Source organism: Aquarana catesbeiana, linkage group LG03 (assembly GCF_042186555.1).
Source record: "Aquarana catesbeiana isolate 2022-GZ linkage group LG03, ASM4218655v1, whole genome shotgun sequence".
Lineage (NCBI taxonomy): Eukaryota > Metazoa > Chordata > Amphibia > Anura > Ranidae > Aquarana > Aquarana catesbeiana.
Genome location: NC_133326.1, coordinates 707,661,589 through 707,685,327, shown reverse-complemented (window position 1 = coordinate 707,685,327; position 23,739 = coordinate 707,661,589). Strand labels below are relative to the sequence as shown.

Sequence of the window (23,739 nt, the reverse complement as noted above, 5' to 3'; positions counted from 1 at the left end):
GTATAGTGACAGTTGCACGCCTAGCCCCCAGCCAGCTCCCTGTAGGACCCAGGAGCCTCCTGCAGCATTGGTCTGACCATGGGAGGAGATAGAGGGAAGTAGTTGGCTGTGTGTGGTGTCTGCTCCCCCCTGATGTCCCCTCACCCCCTAATCCAGCACAGGATGGAGCCCCCTCTACACCTCCAGATCCTGGGGTCCCCCGCTGCATGAATGAGGAGCCCCCCCACCCCCTCCTCCAGCCACACCGCATGCAATCCAGGTATTTCCTTCCCTCCTGCAGGACCCCCCCCCCCCCACCAGCCAACCAACCAACCAACCACCACCCACCACCCATCTGCCATGTGCCAGGCTGCAGCCAGCCTGTCCCCCCTGCCAGAGCACATGGGCAGGTCGTAATGGTGGCCCCCGCGCCTTTCCCCCCACCACCCCCCTGCACCGCTGACTCCTGATCGGGGCCAAAGGACGCCAAACAATATTGCAAAAGCGGCAGAAAAAAAAAAAGAAAAAGGAGCCCGGGTGCAAAAAAAAAAATATAACCACCCAGCATGCGCGTCCCGACCGCCCCGGGGGGGTGACATCCAAACGTCTTGTCTTCGCAAAGAGGAAAACAAAAACACGCAACGCAGCGGCCAATCCGGATCTCCCAGGAGGTGTGTGTGTGTGTGTGTGTGGGGGAAAGCGGCCACGGGCGAGGGGGTAACAAACCCACGCCGGGGTCCACAAGAAGACTTGGTGAAGGACTCGTCGTCGGATAGGCCTGCCCTTTAAATGCTGCGGCTCCCACGTCGCCGAAACCTCCCCGGACACCAGAAAACACGTTGCAAAGTTTATTTGTTTTTCTTTTTTTTTTTTTAAAGTCTGATTTTTCTGCTGCTTTCCAAACAAAACGCAAACAGCGGACGAGCAGCTATTACGTTGCAAACATTTTTTTTTATTATTTTTCTCATTTTTAATTTTTTTTTTGTGATACTAATTTACTCTTGAGAAATTTATGCTTGGATTTTTTTTTTTATTATTATTCATATTTCCTCTCAAACAAAAAAAAAATTAGCTTTGGAATTTTTTTCTTTGTGATCCAAATTTTTAGTCTGAGAAATTTATCCTTTGGATTTTTTTTTTTTTTTTTGGATCCATATTTCCTCTCAAACAAAAAAATTTAGCTTTGTAAAAAAATTTTTGTGATACAAATTTACTCCGAGAAATTTATCCTTGCATTTTTTTTTAGTGATCCAAATTTACTCTGAGAAACTTATCCTTGGAATTTCTTTCTTTTTTTTTTGATCCAATATTACTCTCAAATAAATTTAGCCTTGGAATATTATTTTTTTTTGTGATCCAAATTTACTCTGAGAAATTTTAGCCTTGGATTTTTTTTTTTTTTTTTATCCACATTTTCTCAGAGAAATAAATTTAGTCTTTGTTTTTGTGATCCATATTTACTCTGAGAAACAGCCTTGGATTTTTTTTTTTTTATCCACATTTACTCTCAGAGAAATACATTTATTCTTTTTTTTGTTTTTGTTTTTTGTGATCCATATTTACTCTGAGAAACTTATCCTTGGATTTTTGTTTTTGTTTTTTGTGATCCATTATTACTCTAAAATAAATTTAGCCTTGGAATTTTTTTTTTGTGTGATCCATATTCACTCTGAGAAATTTATTCTTGGATTTTTTTTTTTGTGATCCATATTCACTCTGAGAAATATATTCTTGAATTTTTAATTTTTTTTTATCCACATTTACTCTCAGAGAAATACATTTAGTCTTGCATTTTTTTTTTTTTTGATCCATATTTACTCTGAGAAACTTAGCCTTGGATTTTTTCATTTTTTTTTTTTTTTGATCCACATTTACTCTCAGAGAAATAAATTTAGCCTTGAATATTTTTTCTTTGTGATCTCTGAGAAATCTAGCCTTGGATTTTTTTGTTTTGATCCACATTTACTTTCAGAGAAAAAAAATTTAGTCTTGCAATTTTTTTTTTTTTTGTGATCCCCATTTACTCTCATGGAAATTTAGCCTTGGATTTTTTTTTTTTTTTGTGATCTATATTTACTCTCAGTGAAATAATTATTTTATTTCCATTTTTTTAAGCAGCATTTGTATGTATACATGTTTTGTTTTTAAGACTCATTTTTAGTGCTCTTTTTTTTTTTTCCTCAAGTGCTGATTTTTTTTTTTTTAATTAATTCATTTGCTGGTGCTTGAATGTCAATTTGAAAAAAGGAAACACACCCGGTGCTCTTGGACCTGTGACCTGGAACTGGACAGTGGCTGCAGTCTGAATTGTATGGATATTGAGTGAACAGAACAGTCATTAATGCTCACTTTTTTTTTCTGCCATTGCATGTGGACCTCGCCTTACTTTGCAAATATTTTTTGCTGAATGTGCAGATTTTGTGACCCTTTTTTTTTTTTTTTTTTTTTTTTTTTTTTAAAGCTATACATACCTTTTTATTTTTGAGTTGAGCAGGAAACCTATAATCTGGCAAACACTGTGCTTCTCTCTCCTTCTTCTTCTTCTCTCCCTTTTTTTTTTCTCCAGTATTTCCAAAGATGATCTGAGCCTCACACAGCTACCAAGTGTTCTGAATGTTTTTTTTTTTTTTTTTTTTTTCTGAAATCCAAAGAGAATTACAAGCCTGAATAGCTAAATGGTAACGTCGTGCCTTTCCCTACTCTAAATCCTGTTTTGTTTTTCCCCTTCTTGAGGGAAAAATTATTTTGCACATAAAGTTTATATATTTTTTTTTTCTTTGCTGCATTTTATTTTACAGCTGAGAAATTACTATTTTCAGAAAATCAGATAATTTAAAAATATAGAGATATATATATAAATCGGATGCACTACAGTTCCTGCTGGTCTGTTTAAGTTATTTTTGTAGCACCCTTAAAAATAAATAAAAAAAAAAAGTCACTTTATTTTTTTTTGCAATATAAAAAAACTTGAAGAGCCTCTGCTCTATAGAGGAAAAAAAAGCTTGTGGAGCCCCCTGCATTATAAAAAAAAAAAAATCGAGGAGCCCCTGCATTATAGAGAAAAAAAAACTTGAGACCCTGAATTATATATATATATATATATATATATAAATAAATAAAAAAAAAAAACTTGTGGAGCCCCTGCATTATAAAAAAAAAAAAAAAAAAATCGAGGAGCCCCTGCATTATAGAGAAAAAAAAAACTTGATATATATATAAATTAAAAAAAAAACTTGTAGAGCCCCTGCATTATAAAAAAAAAAAAACAAAAACTTGAGGAGCCCCTGCATTATAGAGAAAAAAAAACTTGAGACCCTGAATTATATATATATATATAAATAAAAAAAAAAAAACTTGTGGAGCCCCTGCATTATAAAAAAAAAAAAAAAAAAATCGAGGAGCCCCTGCATTATAGAGAAAAAAAAAACTTGATATATATATAAATTAAAAAAAAAAAACTTGTAGAGCCCCTGCATTATAAAAAAAAAAACCAAAAACTTGAGGAGCCCCTGCATTATAGAGAAAAAAAAAACTTGAGACCCTGAATTATATATATATATATATATATAAATAAAAAAACTTGTGGAGCCCCTGCATTATATATATATAAAAAAAAAAAAACTTGAGACCCTGAATTATATATATATATATATAAATAAAAAAACTTGTGGAGCCCTTGCATTATATATAAAAAAAAAAAAAAACTTGAAGAGCCCCCAGACCAGTTGTAAAATAATAATAAATTAAAAAAAAAAAAAAATCAGCTGTTAAAAAAAAAAAAAATTCTACTGAATTGCTTTCCTTGTGATACAAGTGCCAAAAAAATAAAGTTGAGTTAAAGGTCTCCATTGTTTAAGGAAGTCACCTCATTCATTGTCTGCACGCTGTGTGTTGCACAATCTGAATTGGTAAAATAAAACCTAGCAAAGTAATTTGTGCCCTTGAGGCACAATAAAAAGTATTCCTCAATTTTTATTTTTTTTTTTTAAATTTGAGGCTTTGTTGTCAATTTTTTTTTTCAGGAATATTTCATAATCTGCCAATGAACTCTCTGACCTGGAGCGATGGTGCATTGATCTAAAATTCTTTTTTTTTTTTTTTTTTGTTTGTTTTTTCTGAATATTTCAGTGTATGGGAAACTTGAATAGTGTTCATTATCTAAAGAAGCTTCAAGGTACTTATGAGGAAAAAAAATGCCACATTAGCACTTTTTTTTTTTTTATTTTAATAATTGCTTAAATTCAGATGATAACAAAAAAATTCATATATATATTTTTTTGTGAATATTTTACTTCATAGCATAATTTTCGATTCAGGAAGACGGGAACAGGACGATTATAGACCTTGTGGTTCTGGAAAATTAAATAGCACTTTTTTTTTGGACAGAAGGGCAAAAGAACATTAAGTAATCGGCTTGGCAAAGCTCTTGTGAAACCTGGACAGTTCAGCTACTTTTTTTTTTTTTTTTTTGGAAAATAAGCTAGCTCATCTGGAAAAAAAAAAACTTGCTCAGATATTATTTTTTTTTTTTTTTTTTTAAATAAAAAACAAAAAAACTTTTATTTCATGTACTTGAAGGAACTGTTTTTGGCCCTGGGTTAAAAAAAAAAAAAAAAAAAACCTAAGACGTGGATAATGTAGCTTTTTTTTTTAATTATTTTTTTTTTTAGAAGAAAAAAAAAAATCCCGCTGAATGTTTTTGAAAATTCTTGGATTAATTTTTTTTTTTTTTTCCTCTTTAACTTCACGGACAGAATGTTTTTGATCGTACCCAGAGAAATCTAAGAATGGAGGACGTAAAGAAGTCGGGGTATCTGCGCAAGCAGAAGTCCATGAGGAAGAGGTACTTCGTGCTGCGGGGCCCGGGGCCCCGGGGTCCGGCCCGGCTGGAGTACTACGAAAACGAGAAGAAGTTCCGGCTGGCGGACGGCTTCTCCGGCGGGCCGCGGGGGACGGTCAACCTGGAGGAGGCGTTTGGCGTCAACAAGCGGGCGGACGCCAAGAGGAGACACCTGCTGGTCCTGTACACGCGGGACGGAGGCCTGTGTGTGTCCGCCGACGGGGAGGAGGAGCAGGAGGCCTGGTACCAAGCCATACTGGAGCTGCAGGCGCAGGGTAAGGACCTCCGACCAATCACAACTTACCGTTTGTCTTTATTGTCACTTATTACAATGTAATTCCTCCAAATAGAACCTGTTTGTATATTAATAGCACCAAAACCAATAGAGCGCCCCCTAGGAAGAAAAAGTGAGCTCTGCACCACGTGTGTGTACAGGTGACAATGGTGATACAGCACATGTGTGTGTTCCTAGGTAGGTGTGTCAATGTGGGGTGTAGTACATCGGTGTGTGTAGCGCTGTCATGGTGTATGTATGTTGTATGTAGCGCTGTCATGGTGTATGTATGTTGTATGTAGCGGTGTCATGGTGTATGTTGTATGTAGCGGTGTCATGGTGTATGTATGTTGTGTATAACGGTGTCATGGTGTATGTATGTTGTGTATAACGGTGTCATGGTGTATGTATGTTGTGTATAGCGGTGTCATGGTGTATGTATGTTGTATGTAGCGATGTCATTGTGTATGTATGTATGTATGTTGTATGTAGCGGTGTAATTATGTATGTATGTTGTGTGTAGCGATGTCTGTCATGGTGAATGTATGTATGTTGTGTAGCGGTGTCATGGTGTATGTATGTTGTATGTAGCGGTGTCATGGTGTATGTTGTATGTAGCAGGGTCATGGTATACGTATGAGGTGTATAGCGGTGTCATGGTGTATGCATGTTGTGTGTAGTGGTGTCACGGTGTATGTATGTTGTGTGTAGTGGTGTCATGGTGTATGTATGTTGTATGTAGCGGTGTCATGGTGTATGTATGTTGTGTAATTATGTATGTATGTTGTATGTAGCAGTGTCATGGTGTATGTAGATATGTATGTTGTGTAGCGGTGTCATTATTTATGTATGTTGTATGTAGCGGTGTCATGGTGTATGTATGTTGTATGTAGCGGTGTCATGGTGTATGTATGTTGTATGTAATGGTGTATGTATGTTGTGTAGCGGTGTCATGGTGTATGTAGCGGTGTCATGGTGTATGTTGTATGTAGCGGTGTCATGGTGTATGTTGTATGTAGCGATGTTGTGTATAACGGTGTCATGGTGTATGTATGTTGTGTGTAGCGATGTCATCGGGTATGTATGTATGTATGTATGTTGTATGCAGCGGTGTCGTGGTGTATGTATGTTGTATGTTGTGTAATTATGTATGTTGTATGTAGCAGTGTCATGGTGTATGTAGATATGTATGTTGTGTCGCGGTGTCATGGTGTATGTAGCGGTGTCATGGTGTATGTAGTATGTAGCGGTGTCATGGTGTATGTTGTATGTAGCGGTGTCATGGTGTATGTTGTATGTAGCGGTGTCATGGTATACGTATGAGGTGTATAGCGGTGTCATGGTGTATGCATGTTGTGTGTAGCGGTGTCATTATGTATGTTGTATGTAGATATGTATGTTGTGTAGCAGTGTCATGGTGTATGTATGTTGTGTGTAGCGGTGTCATGGTGTATGTTGTGTGTAGCGGTGTCCTGGTGTATGTATGTTGTGTAGTGGTGTGTGTGTGTCTGTTTACTTGTGTATTTGTAGCCATATGTGTGTCACGGTGTAGCAGTATGAGTGTGTGTTGTAGTATAGTACTGTATGTGTGTGTATGTTGGGGTGTAAGTGTAGGGTGTGTGTATGTTGCAGTGTAGTATATACAGTATCTCACAAAAGTAAGTACACCCCTCACATTTTTGTAAATATTTTCTTCTATCTTTTCATGTGACAACACTGAAGAAATGACACTTTGCTACAATGTAAAGTAGTGAGTGTACAGCTTGTATAACAGTGTAAATTTGCTGTCCCCTCAAAATAACTCAACACACAGCCATTAATGTCTAAACCACTGGCAACAAAAGTCAGTACACCCCTAAGTGAAAATGTCGAAATTGGGCCCAATTAGCCATTTTCCCTCCCCGGTGTCATGTGACTCGTTAGTGTTACAAGGTCTCAGGTGTGAATGGGGAGCAGGTGTGTTAAATTTGGTGTTATCGCTCTCACTCTCTCATACTGGTCACTGGAAGTTCAATATGGCACCTCATGGCAAAGAACTCTCTGAGGATCTGAAAAAAAAGAATTGTTGTTCTACATAAAGATGGCCTAGGCTATAAGAAGATTGCCAAGACCCTGAAACTGAGCTGCAGCACGGTAGCCAAGACCATACAGCGGTTTAACAGGACAGGTTCCACTCAGAACAGGCCTCATTGGTCCATCAAGAAGTTGAGGTCATGTGCTCAGCGTCATATCCAGAGGTTGTCTTTGGGAAATAGACGTATGAGTGCTGCCAGCATTGCTGCAGAGGTTGAAGGGGTGGGGGGTCAGCCTGTCAGTGCTCAGACCATACGCCGCACACTGCATCAAATTGGTCTGCGTGGCTGTTGTCCCAGAAGGAAGCCTCTTCTAAATATGATGCACAAGAAAGCCGAAAAACAGTTTTCTGAAGACGAGCAGATTGAGGACATGGATTACTGGAACCATGTCCTGTGGTCTGATGAGACCAAGATAAACGTATTTGGTTCAGATGGGGGCAACCAGGTGAGGAGGACAAAGACAAGTGTGTCTTGTCTACAGTCAAGCATGGTGGTGGGAGTGTCATGGTCTGGGACTGCATGAGTGCTGCCGGCACTGGGGAGCTACAGATCATTGAGGGAACCATGAATGCCAACATGTACTGTGATATACTGAAGCTGAGCATGATCCCCTCCCTTCAGAGACTGGGCCACAGGGCAGTATTCCAACATGATAACGACCCCAAACACACCTCCAAGATGACCACTGCCTTGCTAAAGAAGCTGAGGGTAAAGGTGATGGACTGGCCAAGCATGTCTCCAGACCTAAACCCTATTGAGCATTTGTGGGTCATCCTCAAATGGAAGGTGGAGGAGCGCAAGGTCTCTAACATCCACCAGCTCTGTGATGTCATTATGGAGGAGGGGAAGAGGACTCCAGTGGCAACCTGTGAAGCTCTGGTGAACTCCATGCCCAAGAGGGTTAAGGCAGTGCTGGAAAATAATGGTGGCCACACAAAATATTGACACTTTGGGCCCAATTTGGACATTTTCACTTAGGGGTGTACTCACTTTTGTTGCCAGTGGTTTAGACATTAATGGCTGTGTGTTGAGTTATTTTGAGGGGACAGCAAATTTACACTGTTATACAAGCTGTACACTCACTACTTTACATTGTAGACAAGTGTCATTTCTTCAGTGTTGTCACATGAAAAGATAGAAGAAAATATTTACAAAAATGTGAGGGGTGTACTTACTTTTGTGATATACTGTGTGTGTAGCAGGGGAGGTGTCGCAGTGTTGCGGGGGGGTGTGTGTGTGTGTTGCGGTGTAGTGGGCAGGGGAGGTGTAGCAGGAGAGGCTTAGCTGGGGGTGCGTGTAGCAGGGGGCTGCCACGGTGTAGTTGGGGGGTGTGTGGGGGAGGTGTTGCGGTGTAGCGGGGGAGGTGGTGTAGTGGGGGGCTGCCACGGTGTAGCGGGGGAGGTGTAGCAGGGGAGGTGTAGCAGGAGAAGTGTCGCAGTGTAGCAGGGGAGGTGTCGCGGGGGGGGTTTGGCAGTTTCGCGGGGGGGGGGGGTGTCGCAGTGTAGCGGGGGAGGTGTAGCGGGGGAGGTGTTGCGGTGTAGCGGGGGAGGTGTAGCGGTGTCGCGGGGGAGGTGTAGCAGGGGAGGTGTCGCAGTGTAGCGGGGGAGGTGTAGCAGGGGAGGTGTCGCGGGGCAGGTGTAGTGGGGGAGGTGTTGCGGTGTAGCAGGGGAGGTGTAGCAGGGGAGGTGTCGCGGTATAATGGGGGAGGTGTAGCAGGGGAGGTGTCGCGGGGCAGGTGTCGCGGGGCAGGTGTAGCGCGGGAGGTGTCGTGGGGCAGGTGTAGCGCGGGAGGTGTCGCGGGGGAGGTGTTGCGGTGTAGTGGGGGAGGTGTAGCAGGGGAGGTGTCGCGGGGCAGGTGTAGCGCGGGAGGTGTCGCGGTGTAGCGGGGGAGGTGTAGCAGGGGAGGTGTGTGTGTGTTGCGGTGTAGTGGGCAGGGGAGGTGTAGCAGGAGAGGCTTAGCTGGGGGTGCGTGTAGCAGGGGGCTGCCACGGTGTAGTTGGGGGGTGTGTGGGGGAGGTGTTGCGGTGTAGCGGGGGAGGTGGTGTAGTGGGGGGCTGCCACGGTGTAGCGGGGGAGGTGTAGCAGGAGAAGTGTCGCAGTGTAGCAGGGGAGGTGTCGCGGGGGGGGGTGTCGCAGTGTAGTGGGGGAGGTGTAGCGGGGGAGGTGTCGCAGGGGAGGTGTTGCGGTGTAGCGGGGGAGGTGTTGCGGTGTAGCGGGGGAGGTGTCGCAGGGGAGGTGTAGCGGTGTCGCGGGGGAGGTGTAGCAGGGGAGGTGTCGCAGTGTAGCGGGGGAGGTGTAGCAGGGGAGGTGTCGCGGGGCAGGTGTAGCGCGGAAGGTGTCGCGGTGTAGTGGGGGAGGTGTCGCGGTGTAGCAGGGGAGGTGTCGCGGTGTAGCAGGGGAGGTGTCGCGGTATAATGGGGGAGGTGTAGCGCGGGAGGTGTCGCGGTGTAGCGGGGGAGGTGTAGCAGGGGAGGTGTCGCGGGGCAGGTGTAGCGGGGGAGGTGTAGCGGGGGAGGTGTCGCGGTGTCGCGGGGGAGGTGTAGCAGGGGAGGTGTAGCAGGGGAGGTGTCGCGGGGCAGGTGTAGCGCGGGAGGTGTCGCGGGGAAAGTGTCGCGGTGTAGCGGGGGAGGTGATGCGGGGGAGGTGTTGCGGTGTAGCGGGGGAGGTGTAGCAGGGGAGGTGTCGCAGGGCAGGTGTAGCGGGGGAGGTGTCGCAGGGGAGGTGTCGCGGGGCAGGTGTAGCTGGGGAGGTGTCGCGGTGTAGCAGGGGAGGTGTCGCGGGGCAGGTGTAGCGCGGGAGGTGTCACTGGGGAGGTGTTGCGGTGTAGTTGGGGAGGTGTAGCAGGGGAGGTGTCGCGGGGCAGGTGTAGCGCGGGAGGTGTCGCGGTGTAGTGGGGGAGGTGTAGCAGGGGAGGTGTCGCGGGGCAGGTGTAGCGCGGGAGGTGTCGCGGTGTAGCAGGGGAGGTGTCGCGGGGGAGGTGTCGCGGTGTAGCGGGGGAGGTGTAGCAGGGGAGGTGTTGCGGGGCAGGTGTAGCGCGGGAGGTGTCGCGGTGTAGCAGGGGAGGTGTCGCGGGGGAGGTGTAGAGGTGTAGCAGGGGAGGTGTAGCGGGGGAGGTGTAGCAGGGGAGGTGTCGCGGTGTAGTGGGGGAGGTGTAGCGCGGGAGGTGTCGCGGGGGAGGTGTCGCGGTGTAGCGGGGGAGGTGTAGCAGGGGAGGTGTAGCAGGGGAGGTGTCGCGGGGCAGGTGTAGCGCGGGAGGTGTCGCGGGGAAAGTGTCGCGGTGTAGCGGGGCAGGTGTAGCGCGGGAGGTGTCGCGGTGTAGTGGGGGAGGTGTAGCAGGGGAGGTGTCGTGAGGCAGGTGTAGCGCGGGAGGTGTAGCGGGGGAGGTGTAGCAGGGGAGGTGTCGCGGGGCAGGTGTAGCGTGGGAGGTGTCGCTGGGGAGGTGTCGCGGTGTAGCAGGGGAGGTGTCGCGGGGCAGGTGTAGCGTGGGAGGTGTCGCTGGGGAGGTGTTGCGGTGTAGTGGGGGAGGTGTAGCAGGGGAGGTGTCGCGGGGCAGGTGTCGCGGTGTAGCGGGGGAGGTGTCGCGGGGCAGGTGTAGTGCGGGAGGTGTCGCGGGGGAGGTGTTGCGTTGTAGTGGGGGAGGTGTAGCAGGGGAGGTGTCACGGGGCAGGTGTCGCGCGGCAGGTGTCGCGGTGTCGCAGGGGAGGTGTCGCAGGGGAGGTGTCGCGGTGTAGCAGGGGAGGTGTCGCTGGGGAGGTGTCGCTGGGGAGGTGTAGCGGGGGAGGTGTGGCAGTGTTGCGGTGTAGGTGTAGCAGGGGAGGTGTAGCGGGGGAGGTGTGGCAGTGTTGCGGGGGAGGTGTAGCGGGGGAGGTGTGGCAGTGTTGCGGGGGAGGTGTAGCGGGGGAGGTGTGGCAGTGTTGCGGGGGAGGTGTAGCGGGGGAGGTGTAGCGGGGGAGGTGTCGCAGTGTAGCGGGGGAGGTGTCGCAGTGTAGCGGGGGAGGTGTAGCGCGGGAGGTGTCGCGGTGTAGGTGTAGCAGGGGAGGTGTAGCGGGGGAGGTGTCGCAGTGTAGCGGGGGAGGTGTAGCAGGGGAGGTGTCGCGGGGCAGGTGTAGCGCAGGAGGTGTCGCGGGGGAGGTGTCGCGGTGTAGTGGGGGAGGTGTAGCAGGGGAGGTGTCGCGGTGTAGTGGGGGAGGTGTAGCAGGGGAGGTGTCGCGGGGCAGGTGTAGCGCGGGAGGTGTCGCGGGGAAAGTGTCGCGGTGTAGTGGGGGAGGTGTAGCAGGGGAGGTGTCGCGGGGCAGGTGTAGCGCGGGAGGTGTCGCTGGGGAGGTGTCGCGGTGTAGCGGGGGAGGTGTCGTGGGGCAGGTGTCGCGCGGGAGGTGTCGCGGGGAAGGTGTCGCGGTGTAGCAGGGGAGGTGTCGCTGGGGAGGTGTCGCGGTGTAGCAGGGGAGGTGTAGCGGGGGAGGTGTGGCAGTGTTGCGGGGGAGGTGTAGCGGGGGAGGTGTGGCAGTGTTGCGGGGGAGGTGTGGCAGTGTTGCGGGGGAGGTGTAGCGGGGGAGGTGTGGCAGTGTTGCGGGGGAGGTGTAGCGGGGGAGGTGTAGCGGGGGAGGTGTCGCAGTGTAGCGGGGGAGGTGTAGCGGGGGAGGTGTCGCAGTGTAGCGGGGGAGGTGTAGCGCGGGAGGTGTCGCGGTGTAGGTGTAGCAGGGGAGGTGTAGCGGGGGAGGTGTCGCAGTGTAGCGGGGGAGGTGTAGCGGGGGAGGTGTCGCAGTGTAGCGGGGGAGGTGTAGCGGGGGAGGTGTCGCGGGGCAGGTGTAGCGCGGGAGGTGTAGCGGGGGAGGTGTAGCGGGGGAGGTGTAGCAGGGCAGGTGTAGCGCGGGAGGTGTCGCGGTGTAGGTGTAGCAGGGGAGGTGTAGCGGGGGAGGTGTCGCTGGGGAGGTGTCGCGGTGTAGCGGGGGAGGTGTCGCGGGGCAGGTGTAGTGCGGGAGGTGTCGTGGGGGAGGTGTCGCGGGGCAGGTGTCGCGCGGGAGGTGTTGCGGGGAAGGTGTCGCGGTGTAGCAGGGGAGGTGTCGCTGGGGAGGTGTCGCGGTGTAGCAGGGGAGGTGTCGCGGTGTAGGTGTAGCAGGGGAGGTGTAGCGGGGGAGGTGTGGCAGTGTTGCGGGGGAGGTGTAGCGGGGGAGGTGTGGCAGTGTTGCGGGGGAGGTGTAGCGGGGGAGGTGTGGCAGTGTTGCGGGGGAGGTGTAGCGGGGGAGGTGTGGCAGTGTTGCGGGGGAGGTGTAGCGGGGGAGGTGTAGCGGGGGAGGTGTCGCAGTGTAGCGGGGGAGGTGTCGCAGTGTAGCGGGGGAGGTGTCGCAGTGTAGCGGGGGAGGTGTAGCGGGGGAGGTGTAGCGCGGGAGGTGTCGCGGTGTAGGTGTAGCAGGGGAGGTGTAGCGGGGGAGGTGTCGCAGTGTAGCGGGGGAGGTGTAGCGGGGGAGGTGTCGCGGGGCAGGTGTAGCGCGGGAGGTGTCGCGGTGTAGGTGTAGCAGGGGAGGTGTAGCGGGGGAGGTGTCGCAGTGTAGCGGGGGAGGTGTCGCGGTGTAGGTGTAGCAGGGGAGGTGTAGCGCGGGAGGTGTCGCGGTGTAGGTGTAGCAGGGGAGGTGTAGCGGGGGAGGTGTCGCAGTGTAGCGGGGGAGGTGTAGCGGGGGAGGTGTCGCAGTGTAGCGGGGGAGGTGTAGCGGGGGAGGTGTGGCAGTGTTGCGGGGGAGGTGTAGCGGGGGAGGTGTCGCAGTGTAGCGGGGGAGGTGTAGCGGGGGAGGTGTCGCGGGGCAGGTGTAGCGCGGGAGGTGTCGCGGTGTAGGTGTAGCAGGGGAGGTGTAGCGGGGGAGGTGTCGCAGTGTAGCGGGGGAGGTGTAGCGGGGGAGGTGTCGCGGGGCAGGTGTAGCGCGGGAGGTGTCGCGGTGTAGGTGTAGCAGGGGAGGTGTAGCGGGGGAGGTGTCGCAGTGTAGCGGGGGAGGTGTCGCGGTGTAGGTGTAGCAGGGGAGGTGTAGCGCGGGAGGTGTCGCGGTGTAGGTGTAGCAGGGGAGGTGTAGCGGGGGAGGTGTCGCAGTGTAGCGGGGGAGGTGTAGCGGGGGAGGTGTCGCAGTGTAGCGGGGGAGGTGTAGCGGGGGAGGTGTGGCAGTGTTGCGGGGGAGGTGTAGCGGGGGAGGTGTCGCAGTGTAGCGGGGGAGGTGTAGCGGGGGAGGTGTCGCGGGGCAGGTGTAGCGCGGGAGGTGTCGCGGTGTAGGTGTAGCAGGGGAGGTGTAGCGGGGGAGGTATGGCAGTGCTGTGTGTCACTATGTATTGTCGGTGGGGCCCGGCTCTGTCCTTTTCCTCAGAAGGAGACGTGTTTTCTCCTCCCGGTCCCGGGAGGGCGGTGATAGAAGAACGGCCATCACTGAGTTGCTGTTTTTGGTGCCGGTGACATCCGGGTTTTGTTATCCCCGTCAATGGCCAGGATAGGAGTCCAGACTTCACTGGCTGCATGCTTGTTCCAGGTCAGGGGCACAGCAGGGAGTAGAGCCCAGATCGGGGTGATGGCTCCGAGGTGCCCCCACATTTCTGCCCTCACAGGGTGACATACAGTCGGCTTCTGGGACTGTGCCAGAGAGGACAAAGCCACTTTCTGATTGGTGGGAACTGCAAAACATCTGCCAACCAGGCGCCCCGCTCACTTCTCAGAACAGTGTCGGGGAAGTGAGAGGACGCCCGTCTTTGTAGGAATGGAAAGGGGAGGTCTCTGTGATTCTCTATGCAATGCAGGCAGATCATGGCTGGTGGGAGGGGCCGGCAGGGAGGGCTGTACATGGCTTCCTGAAAACATCCCAGCACTCTGTCCTAGTTCTCACCCAGTACATCAGCCCTGATGTAAGTAGTGGGAGGAGTTATGCAAATATCATAAAGCCTTGGTAGGTGGGCGTCCCTAGGCAGACATCATTTTCATACAGACCACCCTCAGTATTACCGGCATGTAATGTTGAGTCTCCATGATTGGAAGAACTGAAATCCAATTAAATGAAAGGGGCGGGACAGTCGGGCTGGGGAGGAAAGGGCTAGATGATGCTGGATGCCCTCTGGCCTGGAAATGAGGCGGGGCTCTCCCTGACTTGCCGCAGCTTCGGATGCATGTTTTTCTGAAGTCCGTCCGTCTGGCAGTGTTGCCACAGTAACCAAAACCGGCATGATGGAGGAAGGAAAAAAAAAAGTGCGTTTCTATGGCGATTCTGGCGTCAGCTCTCTTGTTTTTCCTGCGCAGCGTCACGCCTTAACCCCTCGCCCCCCGCAGGACTGCATCCGGTCAGTTTAACCCCCGGCGTGCTGGCCAGATTTACGACGCAGCCCCCTCCCCCCCCCCCCGCGCTTTGTACACACGGCGCAATCCGACCGTGCCGCCGTGGATCCCGGCCGCACATGCTACAGCCATTAATTACAGATTAAAAATCCAGTCGCTCGTTCTTCCTCTGCCACGCTGGCACGCTCCGCTGCTTTTTTTTAATTTTTTTTTTTTTGGAAATCGAAACTTTTTGAAAAGCTTTAAATTACCCGACGAGGAAAAATCATCTGACCCGTACAGAATGCAGACGCATAAAAACAAAAAAAACCCCAAAAAAACGAAACGACTGTGTGACCGTGCCATGCGCGTCATAATTCTGTTGGCTAAGAGAAGAGACTTTTTTTTTTTTTTCCTGGATTGGAAAAAAAATCGCCATAAAAATGCACCCTTTATATACTGTATATATGTGTGTGTATATATATATATTAGAATTTTGATTTTATTAATAATTTATATTAATATTATGTTATTATTCATTTATAATATTATTTTTATATTATTATTATTATTATTAATTGTATTATTGTTTTTATAATAATAGTAATAATAATATTATATTTTTATATTTATTTATATTATTATTTTAATTATAATATCATTATTATTATTTGTTTTTATAATAATATTATATTTTTAGGTTATTTATTATTATTATTATTATTATATATATATTTAGTACGGTTGTTATAAATGTAACAGATTTGTTTTTTTAAAAAAGTATCAAATTGTATCACTCTGATTTATTTGCTTTTGTATCTAAAATGTTTCAATTGTCTCCTATATTTGTTACAAATGGCCAGGTAGAGAACATGTCAGAAAGCTCTGACATTATACCACAGTGCTGTACAGAGAACAATGAGCCAGTCACATCAGTCTCTGTACCAGAGGAGCTTACACTCTAATGCACCCCCCCCCCCAAGTCACACACTATCAATAATAATAATAATAATAGTGTGTGACTGGGGGGGGGGGGTGCATTAGAGTGTAAGCTCCTCTGTTACAGAGACTGATGTGACTGGCTCATTGTTCTCTGTACAGCACTGTGGTATATGTCAGAGCTATATACATGTATAATAATAATAATATTATTATTATTATTAATAAACATTTATATAGCTATGACTAGAAATGGGCCGAACATGGGACTTGAATTTGAAAAATCCAGAGTCCCCATTTTGAAGGTTTTATATGCAAGTTATTGGCCATAAAAAGTGTATGGGGGTCCGGGTACTGCCCTGAGGGAAATGTATCAATGCAAAACAATAATTATTATTATTATTATTTTTAAAAAAGATCGTTTTTACAGGAGAAGTGATTTTAATGATGCTTAAAGTGAAACAATAAAAAAGAAAAATTCCTTTAAATATCATGCCTGGGGTCCCCTTAGTCTGCCTGTAAAGTGGCGTATCTGTACCATGTATAGAACCTGCTGCAGCAAAACTGACATTTTGTATTGCTGGCAATACAAAATATAAAAAAAAAATGGCATTAGGGTCCCCCCCCATCCATACCAGGCCCTTTGGGTCTGGTATTGATTTTAAGAGGAACCCCACGCCACAACTTTAAAAATAAATGGGGGGGGGGTGAGTCCCCCCCCCCCTCCCAAAATCCATACCAGACCCTTATCTGAGCATGCAGCCGGGCAGGTCAGGAGAGGGGGGGGCGAACGAGCCCCCCCTCCTGAACCATACCAGGCCACATGCCCTCAACATGGGGGGGTGCTTTGATGCAGGGGGGCTCTGCCCCCCACCCCAAAGCACCTTCATCTCATGTTGATGTGGTCCCAACGACCCTGGGCTGTGGTTATGGGGGTCTGCGGGCAGGGGGCTTATCGGAACCTGGAAGCTCCCTTTAACAAGAGTGGCCCTAGATTCTGCCCACCCCCCTTATGTGAATGAGTATAGGGTACTTTGTACCCCTACACCATTCATCAAAAAAGTGTCAATAAATAAATAAAGACAGGAGGCAGGTTTTGACAATGCCTTTATTAAAAAGAAACATGTCCCCCAATGTAGATCCATCGACAATTCCGATGCCCGCCACCACGACCGAACCCCAAAAAAGAGAATAAAAAAAAAAAAAAAAAGCTCCGCCCGCGATGAAGGCTAACCGCCGAATACCTGCTCCGGTTCTCAGTTCTTAGATAAGGGGTGGGGCCACCTGGTGATGTCACCTTGTGGCACCACCCCCTTGTGACACCACCGACCGTTGCGTGCTGGGCCAGTGGCGATATAAACCCCTTGCCCGCAGACCCACACAGCCACCGTCCAGGGTTGTCGGGATGAGGCCCTTGTTCCTTGTCCTGTTCGGGCCGAACTTTTGCTTGCCTTGACCCAGGTTGTCCAGGACTAGCCCCCAGCCTGTAACTGGACAGGGAAAGGAGAAGCGGCGCAGTAATGAGCTCACCTACCTTTCACTCTGCTCTCTCCTCCTATCAGCATGCCTCTTGCCAGCACATGAACGTGACTCCTTACTGTCCCAGTTTGAGCTCTGCTGTACAGGGATTGGAAGAAGCTGATACCAAACCACATGCAGTTGCTTAGATTAAGAAAAAAAAAAGAAAATTTAATGGAGGTATTAATGATAATAGAGCTCAGAAATGTCTTGTATCCGCCGGGAGTACAGCTTTAATGGATAGGGCAGAAAGATGGCGCCTTCCACCCACTGTACTCGCGTGTCTCGCAGCATGGAGGTAGGTCCTCTGCCATACTACCCCATTAATGTGCACTGATGTTTGCGCTCAGCCGTGCCCCCCCCCAGCACTGTGACTGCTGGTAGGACCAGACCCCCCTGGATCTGTATTTGAAGGCATAATCCCTATACTGTGTCTAATGGACTGCCTGTGATCGTCGGCTCCACCTAGTGGCTCAAATGCGCGATTTCTCTGATTTGAGGTATTTTGGAAAAAAAAAAAAATCTCATTATGGCCACTAGATGGAGCTGAAGATCATAGGAGAACGCGCATATTAGACGGAATTCTTACAACTCCATTTTGCTGAAATCGTTTTACCCATCCGTATTGTTAGTTTCTGTAAGAGGCGGCCTTGCATCCGGTTGGCAAGGTGGGTGTGAAGGCATTGTATGTGACACAGCCAATTATTGTGCTACGTCCCCCGCAGGTAACAATCGTCGTAAGACAAGAAACGGAGCCCACGTAGTACTTCACAGTATAAGAGGAGCAGCCATGACCTCTGACTACTGCATTTTTTTTTTTTATTGCCAGTTCTGAGTCATTCAGAGGGAGCTATAAACCTGCAATGTTCCCCACACGCATTATTTATGTAGCTCTGACATATACCGCAGTGCTGTACAGAGGACACTGAGCCAGTCACATCAGTGTCTGTACCAGAGGAGCTTACACTCTAATGTCACCCACTATTATTATTATTATTATACATTTAGTATAATGGGTGGAGGTGACAAAGCTTTTGAGGTGTCTTCTGAGGTGGAGGGTGGAAGTTCTTCTGGTGATGCGTTAGTGATTTCTATGGAGGAGGAATCACAAGGAACATTGAAGCGTGTAGGGTCTCCAAGTGGGAGGGGTGGGGGGGGGGTGAGCAGGCTAAGTAACATATACCTTAATCATCCTGATGGCGGTTCCCACTCCACTGGAGGTGGCATAAAAACAGTAAGTGCTCGGCCTTATTTTTTGCTCAGCAAGTTTGATGCTGATGTTTTCTTTTTGCAAGAGACCTGGTTGTCTAGTTTTGACCGATATTCATCTGGCAAAGAAGGAGTGGAGGCGAGGCCTCAACTTATGGTCTCTTGCGTCCTAGCCTTACACTGGAGTTGTGGTACTTTCTTCTGGCATGGTAATCTGTCGGTGGATTATTGAGGTAGAAATGGGGAGATACATGGTCTTGGATGTCTCCATTGGGGGGGGGGGGGGGGGGCAGGACCTGCGCCTGATCAACATCTACGGGCCCCAGACAAAGTGGGACAGGAAAGGCCTCTTCATGAAGATCAAGACTTTTTCTTTTTACGGCCCAGCAAGTTATCTTGAGTGGTGATTTCAACACCATCACTTATGTGAATGAGTATAGGGTACTTTGTACCCCTACCCATTCATCAAAAAAGTGTAAGACAGGAGGCAGGTTTTGACAATGCCTTTTATTAAAAAGAAACCATGTCCCCCAATGTAGATCCATCGACAATTCCGATGCCTGCCGCCACGACCGAACCCCAAAAAAGAGGAAAAAAAAGCTCCGCCCGCGATGAAGGCTAACCGCCGAATACCTGCTCCATCGTTTCTCAGTTCTTAGATAAAGGGTGGGGCCACCCGGTGATGTCACCTTGTGGCACCACCCCCTAAGGACTAAGGACAGGAAAGGTACGGGGGCCAGGCTGGACTGTGACGGACTTTTTTTTAAAACTAAATAGCTAGAGAGCCAGGTCTGGTTGATGTGCACATTCATTGCTGCCCAGACATCACGGGATTCACTTTTCAGTGAGGTAGTAGACAGAGTAGATTACAGGCAGTCCCCGAGTTGCGAACACCCGAGTTACGAACGACTCCTACTTACGAACGGCCTCAAATGCCGGCCACTTGTGCTCCACGCTGGTCCTGGATACCTCCGGACACATCCCATACTGCAGTACTACATGTACTGCATGGCCAGAAGAGCCCCAGATAACATAACAAGCGCCCAGAACATCCCACATCCATGCACAGGTGGGACGCTACACTTACGAATGCAGTGTTCCGACCAGAAGTTACACTTACAAATGCAGTGTTGCGACTTACTAACAACTTCGACTTACGAACAAACCTACAGTCCCTATTGTGTTCGTAACTCGGGGACTTCCTGTAGATAGGTTTTTTTTTTTTAAAGGGGAACTCTGCCTTCTCGGCTCCAGTGTGTCAGGCGGTGGAGTTTTACGATCACCGTATTCTGTCTCTGACTCTGAATAGCCCCGATACACCACCTAGGGCAGTGATTCTCAACCAGGGTTCCGTGGAACCCTAGGGTTCCTCCAGAGGTTGCTAGGGGTTCCTTCAGTATTGGGCCATTTCCGCCTCTCGGATAAGTTCCCACCAACACCATTAATCTTTTTAGCTATCTGTAAGGAGGTAATTCTTCCTAAGGACCATTCTTCCCACTGACCATCACACTAATGTATCATGAGTTGTAGATTTCAAATTTTTAGCAGGTGTTCCCCGAGACTGGAGAACTATCTCAAGGGGTTCCTCTGTGTTAAAAAGTTTGAGAGAGGCTGACCTAGGGGGAGGGGTACCTGGAAGCTGAATTCGGCACTGCTGGATGATGAGAAGGTGAGTCAAACCCTTGAGGATTTTTTTCAGGCACAGGTATCGATCATGAACTTTTGCAGCAGTAAGTCAGAGTGGTGGGAGCTTACAAAACAAAGGTTCATTGGGTTTTTCAAGGCTATAGGAAGAAATAAACAGCTTGATCCTTTTTATTTTTTTTTTTTTTTTGCCCGTGGTGTGTGAACACACTTCAAAAACTCCACCTGGTGCCAAAAAAAAAATGCACACATAAATGTGAGACACAAAACAAGCAACGGGTGTACACATAGTCCTCCAAAGGAGAAGGATCTTAACCCTGATACCCCGGGCGTTAGGCTCCAGGCGGGGACTAAGATACTTACACTTGGTCCATCTGGCCGAAATCAGACAGACCCCGTTCTCTGGAGGATCTGCCGAAACAGACCACCACCAAGTACTAGGTGGGGCTTCCCCAAAGGGAGATCCCATGAGAGAGGGCGAACCAAGCCAGAAGGCCATGTCCACCCCCTCCCAAGACGTTCAGGGCAGGCCCGAGGACCTACACCCTACCAGTCACACGTGCAAAAACTTGTACAACAAAAAAAGACAAAAAGCTTGATAAGTATGTCGCCTATCAGCATCTGGGGAGGAAGCTTGATTGGCTTGTCTCCAATAATGGAAATATGGAGATGATCTCTGTGGTTGAATTCTTGCTCAGGAAGTGTCAATTTGACAGGCATGCCTCTTTGGTTCTGGAAAGGGATTATGGGAAATATCACTCGCCTGACCCTTACCAGAATTGCAAACAAGGTAGAGAAGTTAAATCAGTTGTAGGCCTGGTTGACAGTACAGGTTCCCTGACAAAGTCCAAGTCGGGGGCTCCTGGAAAACCCCAGGTAATATTATTTTGACCTCCTGGGTCGGAGGGACCTTGATTGGGCAGGCATATCAAGTTTTCAGCATTCTATTCTAGGACTGGAAAATCACTGCAGATGAAGTGGTTAAGGCTATTGATAAGCTTGGCATTTAGAGGTCACCCGGGCCAGATGGATTGACAGCCGAGTTTTATAAGCACTTTAAGGTTACTCTGGCTTCATATTTGGTGGAGTTTTTAAAGGCTGTCAGAGAGGGTTCGCTCTCTCCCTCCATGCGACAATCTGCGGTGATTCTTCTGTCAAATGGTAAAGATTCTTCGAGAACTAATAATTGGCGGCCCATTAGCCTTCTCAATGATGAGAGGAAGATACTGGCAAAAATAATTTTCTGCCGTTTATCATCTGTAGCGGGCAATCTACTTTCTCGCCACCTGCACTGTTCGGTTCAGGGTAGAAGCACTTTTTCAGCGGTGTTAGCTGACCGGGTGGCACTGGAACAGTGAAGGGCTGAAGGCTGGAGAAAGAACTTGCTGGCATTGGATTAGGCTAAAGCTTTTGATGGGGTCAATCAGGAGTACCTATGGCTGCTTCTTGGCAAGTATGGCCTGGAGGGGGGGCTTTATCGATTGGCTGAAGACCTTGTACAGTGGGGCTGAAAGCTTCATGCTTGTGAATGGGTGGCTTGGACGTCCCTTTGAGGTTGGCTCGGGTGTGCGTCAGGGGTGTCCTTTTGAGTAATTTGCTACCCTGTTTCCCCGAAAATAAGACCTAGCATGACTGTCGGTGATGGCTGCAATATAAGCCCTACCCCCCAAATAAGCCCTAGTTAAAGTCCTTGTAGGTCTTAATTTCGGGGTAAGGCTTATTTTCGGGGAAACAGGGTAGGGCTTATTTGGGGGGGTAGGGCTTATATTGCAGCCATCACTGATAATCACGCTAGGTCTTATTTTCGGGGAAACAGGGTATACGTGTTCGCAATCGATCACTGCATCAGGAGGTTAGAGAGGGGACTGTTTGCGGGATGCCTTTTGGGTATTCCTGGTGAGCCTCCTCTGAGGATCGTGGCCTATGCTGATAACATTTCTGTTTTCATCTCTTGGGCAGAGGAGGTGGTCTCAGTGATGGAGCAGTATGCTTAGGCATCTGGCTCAAAGATCAATCAGGACAAGAGTGAATATTTTTTGAATGGGAGAGGAAGCTGATGGCTTCGAGCTTAGGGACATCTTCTCAGAGCCACCGGCAGGAAATTGAAGTTTTAGGCGTCAAATTTGGTCCCTGGCGATTATGGTCTTGCAAATTGGGAAAGCAGGCTACAAGGTGCCGATGCTAAGGTTGCCAGCTGGAAGGATTGGAAAGTCTCTTGCAGGGAAAGGATTGACCTGATTAAAATGTACCTGATCCTGGTATTTCTGTATGTCAGCTTTGTCGAGAATCTACAGCTGTTTTTTTCCCAACTGTTATGGGGGAGCAAACTGAATCTCATTAAGAGGTCTGTAACCTACCTTCCCAGGCGGATGGGTGGCCTAGGTAAGGCCAACCGGTGGTATTTTTTTTCTCTGATGTTTTTGAAACATAATTTTGGTAATATGCTGGCAGAGGACCCACCTGTGCGGGTTGGTATTTTTCAGTTCTGGTTTAGGCCTTTTTTGCAAAGCTGGGAGAATGGTGGGCCAGTGAAAAAGCCTGAGGGTCTGACATGGTAAGCTCCCGTCTTACGTTGTCCCATGCCTGAAAATGCTTCGGCAGTGGCGAGTAACGGCAGAGGAAATTAAGTCTCTTCCTAGGAAGGCCCTGGAGAGGAGGGTTGTTGGTGCTTTTAGCAAGCCATTGCCCAGGCCCTATTGTTAGGGAGGGTCTGCGTTTGATTAATCTGGAAAGAATCCCTTTAAAGTTTTGGGATTTGGCCTGGCTCTCGTTCCATGGCAGACTCTATGTGACGGGCAACTTGAAGCATCAATCTGCGGAGGACCATGGTTGTCCAAGAGTGGAGTGTGGCGGGGTGGAGGAGACAATGGACCATTTCTTGCTTTAGTGTCCCTTCAATGTAGAAGTCTATAAGCGGGTGGGTGGGGCTCTGGGTATATCTTTCCTTTCCTGCTTGATTTATGCGGAGAGGTCTTACAGGGCCTTGAGACACTTTTTCTAGTTAGCTTAGTAGCCCATTACTTTGCGTGGAATGCACGGTGTCGGGTTTCCATTCAAAAAAGTCCTTGCTCTCGTGGTGGTAGCGAACAACATTCTGGGTCACGTTGGGAAGATTCAAGGTCTTGAGAAGGACAGGTGTCAGCGGGAGGCCTGGACAAAGACGTGGAGGAATGTCAGGTCCCCTTTGCTGCTGTCTGTCCGTCTCTGGGTGTGCGGCTTTCTTTCTGTCCTTTTCACGTCCCCTAGATTTTGACAAGATCAGATTTGCTGATCAAAGGCTGCATGCATTGGTTACATGTGTAATTGTTTCTCAGCCTGAGGGTGTGTTTCGGTGGAGGTTAGGGCTTTGTTTTTGCATCATTTTGTAGTCTGCTAGTAATACAATTATGTTTCTTTTATATATATATATATATATATATATATATATATATATATATATATATATATATATATATATATATATATATAGTGCTATTTATGCTTTTTGGCAAAAAGCTGTTTCTTTTTTGTTATCTGCTGATGTAAGCCTGTTTTGTTTTTGTTTATGTATATATTCCTTTTTTTTATTTTTTTTTTATATGTAATATGTATATATATGTAAATATGTTTTAATAACAAGCTGTATGCTTGTAAGATTTTAATAAACAAAAATTTACACTCTAATGTCCCCCCCCACAGTCGTACACTATTACAATTATACATTTATATAGCTCTGACATATACCGCAGGGCTGTACAGCGAGCACTGAACCAGTCCCATCAGTCTCTGCACCAGAGGCACTTACACTGTAATGTCCCCCCACAGTCACACACCTTTATTATTATACATTTATATAGCTCTGACATATACCGCAGGGCTGTACAGAGAACACGGAGCCAGTCGCATCAGTCTCTGCACCAGAGAAGCTTACATTCTAATGCCCCCTCCCCCACAGTCACACACTATTATTATTATACATTTATATAGCTCTGACATATACCGCAGG

General features: G+C 48.2%; 1 protein-coding gene across 2 annotated transcripts in view; it reads left to right on the top strand.

Moving 5' to 3' along the window:
• The first annotated feature begins 304 nt into the window (after positions 1 to 304).
• LOC141133620 (insulin receptor substrate 1-like) overlaps positions 305 to 23,739 on the top strand; it is a 60,845-nt gene continuing 37,410 nt past the window's right edge. The window contains exons 1-2 of one of the 2 annotated variants that reach the window (XM_073623099.1): positions 305 to 650; positions 4,734 to 5,094. In XM_073623099.1, the coding sequence (XP_073479200.1) occupies positions 4,767 to 5,094 (328 nt within the window). In that variant the 5' untranslated portion in view covers positions 305 to 650; positions 4,734 to 4,766. Of the gene's footprint in view, positions 651 to 1,603; positions 5,095 to 23,739 lie in introns of those variants that run through there. The other variant, XM_073623098.1, reaches the window with a different exon arrangement.